We start from the raw sequence: 11,649 nt of genomic DNA, 5'->3' as shown, positions 1-11,649 counted from the left end.
GTCTAAACAACTTACATGTAAAAACTACACTCATGCCATCACGAGCAGACATTTCATTTTTCCATGTGTGGACCTTTATCTTGGTCTGTTTGATTAACTAACAGGAATTTACATACCATGACAGTACATTATTCCCTGCGCAGTTGAGAATGCATTGTCTGAGTAAAGTTTCTGTGCAGTACTAACAGACTACACAGTGAAGTTCTATGGAGATGTACAATATACTGCACTAACATCATTTTTAATACTAACTAATCAAAATGCAATTCTCCTTTGTTTTAAATCAGTGAATATAATAAACAATACTCACAATCCCTGTAAACTATGTTACATAGAGAGGACTACTGTTTTTTTTTTTTTTTTGAGAACCTGAATAGTACTGGTTATACAGTTAGTAGTGATTCATTTGTCAAAACACAAACAACCTTTGATTCAGCTTGACTGAGGTGCATAGTGCATCAATGACGTCATCAAAAAGGAATGGTAGGGCTGGAGCAGCTAAACACAAACACTATAATAAACAGCTAATTACTGCTGTTGGAGTTGCCTGGATTAAGTTAAATAGTAGGGTAGAACAAAAATAAACTGGAATTGAAGGAATTCAGTCACATCTGAACCGAACATCACACCAACATTTGAAAAATAAAACGGCAAGATCAACATTTTATTTCAAGACCATACTCTCATAAATTATTGGCTTCTTGTTAAAATACACAAAATCCAAATATGTCCACTTAAGATGATTTGACTTCACAAAGCCATTTCGAATTTCAATGTGATTTTTCAAAACCTTAAGCCTCTATTTCCATCCTCATCTCACATTGTTTTACATATGATAACTGGACACACACAGAAGCACAGTTTGGCATTTAGAAACGTCAATTGTTTGACCGAACCGTAAAGATGTTAATATCAGTAATGATGTGATGTACAAGTCATGTCACACAAGTTTTTACACAAATGCTCAAAAACAGGTAAATTAACGTTTGTGAAATCAATCCAATCACTTGAATTTAATGTCATGACAGTCCCAAATTATTAAAAAACAGAAAAGATTTCACAGCTGCACGTAAACATAGAATAAAGGCTGAACTAATGACTGCAACAGCAGCTGAAACAAAAAAGAGTAGATGCTACAAGTGGAGGAGGAAATCTTCAAGGCGACTATGAGCGGCGGGAAGGCGTTTGATACAGAGCTTTCGTCAAATCCAGTAATGCATGAAACAAAAGCTGAGAGGCCGATCTATGCGGTACAGCTCATTGATCTAAATTAATCGAGACTGATGGTACATTCATAGCTTTGACAATTAAGGCAAAAACAAATATGGCGATATGATAAACTCTGAAATGGCATTGAGAAAAATAATGACATCATTTAGACATATTTAGCAAAACCCCAAAACTCTGCCCACAGATACTCAATAGAGAGCCGAAGTAATGCTTCACAATAATTTGAATGACATAAATAACTAAAATTCCAGTCTTATCAACAGTACTTTCCTGGTCAATGGGAAAGTGGTCTTTTTTTGGGCTTTTGTATCTGCATGGTTCTAATATCGCTGGTGTCCGTTTTTCTGATTTAAGCTGCCCTTAACAAGTTCCAATAAGCCAGAGTGCATCATGGTCTAAACCTGCTTCAACTTGTTTTAGCCACTCTGGCGCAGCGGAAACAATTTGAGAGCACATCATTGAAATATAATCACATTTTAAGTTGATATTGGTGAAGTATTTACTTGTCCAGCAGCTACAGATTAACATTATCATTCATTTGGAGTCATGTTTATGACCACCAGTTGAATGTAAGTCCCATATTCACTTTTTGCTCTGTTTTTGGTCTCTACCAACTCCTGAGGGAAATATCTTGCTCTTTAGCTGCTAAATGCTGCATTATGTTCACCAGCTAGTCACTGACTGTGTCTTTTTGCTGTTTGGTGCAGGGCAGGCCGTGTGCTGTGGCTTTTTTGCTAAAAACAACTGAAAACTCGGCTATGAGAGCGTAGACGGTGAGGAAATTTAAGGACTGGACAGAACTGGACTAGAACATGAGCTGAAACTCACTATAAAGCTCTTTTAAAGCCAAAGGGAGCTGCAGATCCAGGTGATAATTCTCTGTAGGTTAAGCATGGTTAAGTAACTGCTTTCACATTGTCATTTCACACGCTATTATTATAAAAAATATTCATTTTAGCCTCTTTAATGAAACAGTGAAATAAAAAAAAATTAAAAACTTCCTCCAAGTTGTTATCCTGTCAGTGAATTTTTTAATTTATCTCTTGTGACATGCCAAATACAGGTTAGCTATAGTAAATATAGTTTTTAGGATCTATATGTCAATATTCTTGTCCTCTCTGTTACTGTAAAACTGTAAAAAATATTTTAAAATCAAGGGGACATACATTTAAAAAAAAAAAAAAAAAGGAGGTGTTCATTTGGACATCAGTTGGCATATATCACATATCACTCTATATTGATATGCCAATTTATCCTAGAATATGGAAAGTAAACCCAAGGAACAGATTTCCTTTTTCTAGAAAGACAGATGAAGCTAAATAGACTGTGAGAGATTGCACTGAGTTACAGAAGCTAGTGGAAAGGAAGTTATAGCACAGATCTGATGCCAGGACTTCGGCTCTCTATGTTTTCACTGTTAGTGTTTTTTTTCTTCTTCTTCTTTTTTCTCCTCTCTCCAACAGTTGTTTGGACTTCTTCTCCTGCAAGTCATTCCCCAACAACTGTTTTACTTGCACATTTAAACTGACAAACACTACATCTGAAAGCTCAATGAAAACTGGAACAATCAGTCTATAATAATAAACTCTACATGCCAGTTCAAGTAAAAGGTTATTAGTAGTACTGCTTACTCAAATGACAGAAATAGTTTTCTTTTAAAAATAATCAAGCACAATAAAACAAGATGAACAAGTTAGTTAGAAAAACCGAGGAGCTGCTGAATATCTAGCCTACTCAACTGACAAAATGTTAAAAACGTGTGTTTTCATTGACAAAGATTGTATTCTATGTTTTCAACAGCAACTACTACAGCAACTTTTTTGGTCACACCGGGATCGTTTATCAAGCCTGGTTACCAACTCCCAAGCTTGCATCCTGTTCAATCAACGTTTCTTCAGTATCATCGGCGGTGGGTATCGTCTGCACATCATGCTCCTCCTCTTCTTCTACCGGCTCTCCTTCAAATTTCACCTCAACCACAGATGACTCGCTCTTTACTTTTGAATGGTTTGGGAGTGCGCTGTCGAGCTGCGTTTCACTACTGGCTTTATTTTTGTTGACAGAACCTTTAGGGCGGCCTCTTTTCCGTGGTGTGACATCTCCACTTCCTGCAGCACTTGGGGGGCGGCCTCTTTTTCTTGGGGGTCCATCATTGGGGTTGCGAGGTGAGGATGGAGTGGTATCCCAATTCTTGCGTAAGTGTGCGCCTCTCTTAGAATCAGACTTGCGAGGCCGACCAGGCCTTCTGTGAGGGGCTGGTGGAGCTCCCTCTGGTGGATCAACACGTGGGTATTTCCTTGGCCGTCCAAGCGGCTTCCATACTTTCGGCTTCTTTTTCCGATCCTCAGGTGCTGGCAGAGGATACTTCCTTGGCCTTCCCCTTTTGGCTGGCTGTTTTGGTCGAGCAGGCTTCTCTTTTGGGGGTGAGACATGTACTCTCCGAGGCCGGCTTGCTGTGCCGTACTGTACCAACTTAAATGCAGGGCGCATCTTGTTTAAAGAACCTTTGGGTCGACCTCTTCCCCTCTTACCATGCTGGGAGCCATCTGTGAGCAGTTTTTGTTTTTTTTTCTTCTGTTCAAAACTTTTTCTTGGTCTTCCCCTCCCTCTCCGAGGCATGTTTGAGATGCCATTTGATGTATCTTGTGTCAACGTCTCGCTGGTATTTGCCTCCACCTTTCTGAGCCAACCGCTCTCCCTTTTTGGCGGGCTTCCATCAGCTTCTGCTTCCCCCTCACTGCTCACCTCTTCCTTCAGTCTGGGTTTCTTATTAGGAGAGCCCTTTGGTCGACCTCTTCTCCTGGGTTTTACAGACCTACCTTCATCTTCTTCACCACTTGACAAACTTTCTGATTTGCGCTTTGTGGATCCTTTTGGACGACCCCTTCCCATTTTAGGAGTATTAGAGCCACCGTTTGGCAAATCTTCAGCAGCAACCTTCTCTGGGGTACTGACAGACTTTTTTGGCCTGCCTCTTTTTTTAGGAGAATGGTCTGTCACAGGATTGCCTTCATTACTGGCCTCTTTCTTAGACCCTTTCGGCCTCCCTTTACCCCTATGTGTTTGCACAGAATTATCAGAATGGACATCTCCTGACCCGTCCTGCACTGTGTGTTTTGGACGCCCTCTTCCTCTCTGGGGCTGTGTGGACCCACCATTGGAAATGCCTGAAACCAGCTCCATTAAGTTAACGTCTGTTACACAAACCTTCAGCTTTTTTGAACCTTGTGGTCGCCCCCTTCCTCTTTTAATTGGATTGCTGCTGGACATGTCTACACTAGACTCCCCCTCATTGCTCACACCATCTCCTTGTTCTGTCTCAGCCATCCTTATTTCTTCTTCCGTACCACTGCCTTCTGCCTGGACTACTTCTGTTAGGTTTGGACCTGTAAATTGGACATTGAAAACCACAATTAGTATTTACTTTATAATAAGTGTACATTCAAGTATTTAATATCGATTACATTAGTGTAAATGTGATCAAACAGGACTTAGATTTTTACACAATTCTGTTTTTTTCACATGAATCCCAAAATATGAACAGAAGAATCGTAAATGAATGCAATCAAACAATGAAAACTGTTTCTTGTTTAACTACAACTACAACAATTAAGTTGATTTGAACCAAATTTATCAACAACTATTTTGATAAACTGATTAATCATTAGTCATTTTTCAAGAAAAAATGCAAAACACTTGATGTTTTGGGGGTTCTGAAATGTTTGAATTAGCTGCTTTTATTTGCTTCACATAATATTAAATTCAATATTTTGGGGGTATTGGACAGTTGTTCTGACAAGAGATTTGATGACATCACCTTATAACAAAAAACTCCTGAAATATTAAAAACTTTAGATAGATATAAAATAGATGTTATTTTAACAAGAAAGATTTAGTTAACAAGAAAAAGATTTGGTAAAATCATAATAAAGTGATAAATGGGAACATATATAGTCTTGCAAAAACAAGCACATTTTCTTAGTATAACAATAAATAATTTCATGTTTAATTTCTACTATATTGGAAATAAGCTTGAAATAAAAAAAAGCAGGGAACGACTGACTGATTATCGGTGGTAAAATTCTGCGTTGTCCAATTATCTGTATTGTTATTTTCTTTAACCAAAAACCAATCAAATTTATTAATTTAAAAATGGCTCTGATGCAGCCGCCTGTCTCTGGTCTCTAGTCAGCACTCTATGGTCTGAAGAAATATCCCGCCCACTGCACCATCTGATTGGTTAGACGTCATGGGTAATAGCCTATTACACTGAAGGCTGTTGTGTACACAGACGGACACAGACCAGAGCTGCTCCGGTTCACAAGTGGAACTGTGTGTCGAAGGCAAGACAGCAAACATCGCTGAACTTGCAATAAACATCACAATCCTCTACACTGAAGTTACAACAACACCACACTCTGATGAACAAGTTCATCTGTTGATCCAAGACACACAGGGAAAAGAGAGAGAGAACGATTGCTGAATTAGTGAAAGTCGCTAAAAGGAACAGAGAGCTGTGAGTGCTGGAGCAGACCTAGAGTTGAAATGTACAGTAGGTAGTTAGACACTGTGATTAGAGAAAAGGAAGAATTACCTGTGATAAAATAGAGTAGCAATAAACACTACTAGTCTGAGAAACTCCTGCAACTGGAGATGAGACACTACACTGACTGCAGCACGTCAGCACGTGAATGGCAACTAACTACTGTTACTGAAAAGACACTTTTACTACAGTAGAAATAAAAATGTTCTCAGATTAAAGTACAAAGTAAGTCAGTTAAAAGTACTCTGAGTTAACATGTTACATTTTAAAAGGGAGAAGGGAAAAATTTGGTGATAATAATAATAATAATAATAATATGATAAAACTATTAAAGAACATCTTTAGGCTGCCACATGAATGAGTTCTCAGGTGAGGACAGCACCAAAATCAACCAATTAATTCCAGTCAGGCACTTTGCAGCCTGTGCATACAACTAATAATTAAAGCTGCAAGCAGCGTTGAGCAGGTCCTTGCATTTTTGTGGACACCAGGGGCGCTGGCCGGAGGCCGGTCACTGCCGCCCTGCATCATCACAACCACGCCACACCGCGCTCACAAGCAGGCACAGACGCGCTATTCAACTCACAACTACTCATAATTTTCACACTGAATCATACAAAGGTTGTGATGCATTTTCTGACCAAGATTGGAGAAGATTGGCAAAAATATATAGGAGTTACAATGACTTCCTGTCCGTTCAACAACGCGGCGTTCAACAACTGTGAAATAGAATACACATGACTACCAATTTTCATCCATCTAGGTGAATCCTACTGCAGGGGCTACTGTGAAACATGACATTACTCTGTCATGGCGAAGCCACGAAATTTGCCATGCGCCCGCAATTTCGCAATTTAAGATCACAAAGGTCTTAATATGGTATGCACCAAATGTGGAGCTGATCTGATTAAAACTCCAGGAGGAGTTCATTAAAATTAAACCAAAAGTGCACACTAAATTCAAAATGGCAGACTTCCAGTTGAATTTAGCTTATGGGTCAAGAGGCTTTTTTGTAGAGCTCAACAAGGTAGACATGCCTACCAATTTTCATACATCTAGGTCAAACGTGCGGCAGGAAATCCTTTACTATATGTAGGATCATCCCATCGAGTTTCGTGAACATCCGAGGACCTCGATGTTGAAATGGCCCTACGTTCGGGGGCGCTATGGAGCCTGCTGGACACGCCGTTGCCCAATCACTATTGAACTTTGCATTTTGTAACAGTCTGGAGGTGTGTGCCAATTTTCATGAGTTCTTCAGTATGTCAAGGCCCTCAAAAATCTAATATTCCAGCAGAAAAGTAATAATCTCTACAGAAACAATAGGTCCACTGGGCCGTGGCACGCTCAGTGTTCGGGCCCTAATTACTAATATACACTAAGTTGTCAGTTTATTAGGAACATCTAGCTAAAACTGATGTAGACTAATACAACAGTCTGGCAGTAAATCTTTCTTCATGAAGGTTATAATGTTCAGTTTGTAATAAAAATCGTTTCAGACAGTTGTCGATTCAACCTTATGATCATTATGGAGGATGTAGTGTGTGTAGCTTTATTACATTATACAGAAGTGTTTTTGTTATTTAGCTTACTTTCAATTATATGAATAGGGTTGACAACATAATAGAAAACACCTGGATGCAACGGTGAGTGTCCTTATAAAGCAGTAGTTTTGTGTTGGCATATCGGTTCCAAATATTGGTTATTGGTCTCCTCGATTACCGATAATTGGTATCGGCCCTGAAAAAAAACATATTGGCCGATCCCTATAAAAAAAGTGGTACCTGATTAAAGGGTTACATAGGCCATATTGATAATCTAAACCTATGTACCTATCTTAATATGGTGAAATAATATGTAATATGTTGAAGTACACATTTTAAAATTTACCTTCAATTGATCGATTTGCTAACATAGACTTGTTAACATTAGTTACATATTCGGGAGAACTCATAAGCCTACTCACTTGTATCTATACACTCATTATTTACATAAAAATCAATTACTATGGGCTTTTTTAAACTTTATTTATGAGTCAGAACATTTTCTATATCCAAGTGAGACTGTCAAATGCTTTAGTGATGCACTCATACCAGCCAGAGAATGTTTTCCATTTCAGAAAAACTGTTATTAATGAAAACCACATTTCTGGAAAGTAAATAAATATTATTTTCTATCCTAATGAAAATCACAGCGAGCAAATACAATCTACACAAATAATCTAGTCAGCAGAGTAAGACAGTATACACACATAGCATATTTTTAAATATTATTTGGAAAATAATTGATAAAATTTGCATATTGTTATTATTATTAAAAGGATGGGTTTTGCACGGCCATGTCTATTGTCTGGAGTGCAATCTTTCAACGGCGGGAAGCTGCACCGACGGAGAAGTGCTCAGGAGGCTAGCAACAACATGTGGACACTTAACGTCGCTGCAAGCAAATACTAATATTTTTTTTGTTCTTGGGCTACATATTTACATATTGAAAAAAATGCAATTTAATTTAAAAAATCATACAGACCACATGCATTATCAGCTGCAACTGAAGGACCGTAAATTTGATCAGATTTAGGGCCTTAAACAATCGCGATGACTCTGGACCAGATTGTTTTCCAGGTAATAGTCAGCTTCAAAAATCGACGGCGATGGAGAAAGTAGCACGCATTGCAAAGCAGATAAAATGGAGTAATGAACAGAGTGCATATCTCACCTTAAAGAAATCCTCGGCAGGATTTTAGTTTAATTTTTCACCAAATACTGGTTCATCACACAGCCCGTAAAGTGAAGTACGCTTTTATTGTTGCTGTGGTGGCGGTTTAAATTTGCGACCGCTTCCGGCCGTCCGTGACGTTCAGGAGGCTCCGGAAGAAACAGCAGAGGAGAGTTTGAGTTCCCCTCCCAGGCTGGTACTGTGACCCCCCACATACACTGCCCATATGCAGGACCTAGATTTATACCATGATTTATATCCACATTTGCAATGCAACTTAATTGCCTCCACTTTCACACTGCTATCTCTGACACTACACAGACCACAAAGTATCTTCATATTGTGAGTGTTTTACTTCAATACACTTTATACTTACAATTTATGTCGTCATATATAAGTATTTGTATTAAGTATTTGTTTTTTCATTCTTAATTTTAAGTATGTCCTCATAATATATGTAGTATACTGGACATTTGACTGCATCTGTCTGTGTGTTGTATTTCTGCTGCTGACACTCAATAAAGTTTGTGTAGCAGCTATTTAGTCCATTAAAGAAAGCCGTCGGAGCGTTGAGTGGGCTCTTACCTGTGACGCATTTGCACAAATCCATTGCTTAGTCCATAAGAGTTTGACACTGTTTTTTTTTTTAAACATCAGCTACTGATCAGCAGTTGTGGTGTTAGAGAACTTAAATCAAAACATAAAGGTCAACATAAAATATCGGAGTCTCACTCACCCTCCTTGTCTGAATCCCGCCACACTAATGAACAGGTAAATAAAGTGAAACCACACCCCTGTGTCCACTGCCGGAAGCGATAATCAAATTAACGTGTGCAACCAAAACAGATAAACAACGCTGGCAAAATGCACATTTTGGCTCCTACAGTCTATCTTTTCTTATATCTTATCTTCTCTGAAAAGAAACAACACCAACATAATACCGCACAACCACGAGAATTAAAAGCATCACTCCCAGCTTGATACAAATGATATTTGCAAGTTTACATAATGTGCTGTAGTAGGATACAAGAAGATGACACCCTTAAAAAAACAGATATATTAGTGGTAAAGATGTGACTACAATGAAACTGAGGTGTATAATACAGGCAAGTTGATCAATGATTCTGATCATGCAACATTGCTTCATTTGGTCTCATGCTCACACAACATAAAAGAAAAGGGCATGAGCAAAGTTAACAATTTTACAACCACATCCTTGATTTTGCAGAAAGAAAAATCAAATTTCTTCAACCTTTGTTCAATGAAAATATTTTGAAATGTCATACTGACCTCACACTATGAGACTAGTCAGCTGTGTTTCAGCTACTGTTGCACTATGTAGGGCTTAGTTTGGTTGGTATGTCTACTTCATCAACATCTGATACAATCTATGTTATATTTTGCCAAAAATATTGTTACAACTTACCCAGAATATAAGGTAGTATTGTGTGTTCCTCTTTGATTCCTTTTGGTAAATGCTAACATCATATTTTGAATCTATTAAAACTGAGCATGGACATACAGTCATGAATGTAAGTATTTAAGCAGCCTCTAGACCTCTAGACAGCAACTGCGCATAATGCTGACTTGTTCAAACTCTTCAGACATACTTTTTTAGAAGCAAACTAGCAACTACATAAAATATTTATTTGACTCTGAAATATAAAGTAGTGGAGTAAATGCTATCACAAAGTGGACAGTTAAGTGAAATATGATGTATTGATTTTTTGTTATTTAATTTAAATTACGTACATTGTTTTACTTTAGTTTATGCATTGCCACCTCAACCAAGCACTGTGACTGCGGGACTGTAACTCAGCAGTGCCCCCTAGAGATGAATCTGATGAAATGTGGAACATTTACTGTGATGGAGGAAAGTAACACGACTGATGCAACTATGTAGCACCATGATAAACAATATAAATTCTAAAATTCTACTGACAGAAACATGTTTACATAATCTCATAATAAAATTCCTCTAATTCTAAAAACTAGAATTGTAATAATAATATTAATAATGGTCTAAGAAAAGATGGTATGTTAATGTTTGGTATAAACCCAAATTACAAACATGGTTTCATAAAATTGGTTTAATTGTTACCCTGAAGAGAAATTGATTTGTTTGTAGTCAATGATTTAAGGGCTATGCCTTTCAGTAAAATGTACGTCATTTCTGATGAGTTCTTATTGACGGAAGAATACATACATTTTAGTTGTATTCTAGGAAGGGAATCTAGCAGATTTGGCAGACTTTATTTGAAGAATAGGATAGGAAGTTGGTTGCACCACTTTTTCCCTACTGCACTGGTATTTCTGTTGTCTCATCTCGGCATGTGTATGTGCATGACAATATCCAAAAACGTCAGATCTTCAGGCCTATATTTCAGTTTAAAGAGGGATTTCATTTGCATGACTGTAAGAGAAGGGGAAGAAAACGATGGGCTAGTTGTGGCCGGCTTAACTGCTTTAATATATTTGGTTTGAAGTGAGGCAATGTCACTTTTACGAGAAGAAATAACACATTCTTCCTCAAATGAAAAGTTTAATGGTGAATTCAATACACTCAGGGTTTTACCAGCCTTATCTGGTCTGGCATGACCAGTAGCTTATAGTGGCTAATAATAATTTTTTTTTTTTTTTTTACAAACTTTATATTTTACTGTGTAACAGACAATACTGAGCTACTGTATTGCCATTTACCATTATGCTGTAACTAGAGGCCACAGTAGCAGCGGTTCAGAAAAATTATTCATAGCTGATCATACGTAAGTAGTTACCGTAATTAAGTTAATATATGGTTTTCACTTTTAAAGTCTTCCCTCATATAAAGACTCAAAAGTACAAGTACCTAAAATTATGCTTGAACACAATTACAGAGAAAAAGCACATAACTACATATTTTAGGTTGGTCAGCCTGAGTGCAGCTCTGAGGTGGAAATTTCCATTAAAAGATCTGCCGACAAAAGACCAGCCTAATTCTTATTTAAAGGGGGTGTGACTGATTTATAAGATAACATTTTATTGATCCCACACGGGGAACCTGAAGTATAACAGCAGCTGAAGTACATCAGCAGATGCATAGTATAGTTTAGTAACCTTAGAAAACTGTAACAGGCCTGCAATATACATTATGAGCATAAAATACTGTATGCATATAATCT

General features: G+C 37.8%; 1 protein-coding gene across 3 annotated transcripts; it reads right to left on the bottom strand.

The window, feature by feature from the left end:
- Positions 1-650: 650 nt before the first annotated feature.
- si:ch211-288g17.3 (chromosomal protein D1) lies at positions 651-9,281 on the bottom strand. Of its 3 annotated transcripts, none has more exons than XM_056399271.1 (2): positions 9,225-9,281; positions 651-4,616 (listed from the first exon to the last, which is right to left on the bottom strand). In XM_056399271.1, the coding sequence occupies exon 2, from the start codon at positions 4,555-4,557 to the stop codon at positions 3,073-3,075; it is 1,485 nt and encodes a 494-aa protein (XP_056255246.1). In that variant the 5' UTR covers positions 4,558-4,616; positions 9,225-9,281; the 3' UTR covers positions 651-3,072. The 3 variants fall into 3 exon arrangements, with proteins under 3 accessions (XP_056255246.1, XP_056255244.1, XP_056255245.1); XM_056399269.1 differs by lacking the exon at positions 9,225-9,281 and adding an exon at positions 9,074-9,129; XM_056399270.1 differs by lacking the exon at positions 9,225-9,281 and adding an exon at positions 8,489-8,646.
- Positions 9,282-11,649: the final 2,368 nt, after the last annotated feature.

The sequence above is a fragment of the Seriola aureovittata genome, chromosome 16, assembly GCF_021018895.1.
Source record: "Seriola aureovittata isolate HTS-2021-v1 ecotype China chromosome 16, ASM2101889v1, whole genome shotgun sequence".
Taxonomy (NCBI): domain Eukaryota; kingdom Metazoa; phylum Chordata; class Actinopteri; order Carangiformes; family Carangidae; genus Seriola; species Seriola aureovittata.
This window is presented reverse-complemented; position numbering and strand designations above follow the sequence as displayed.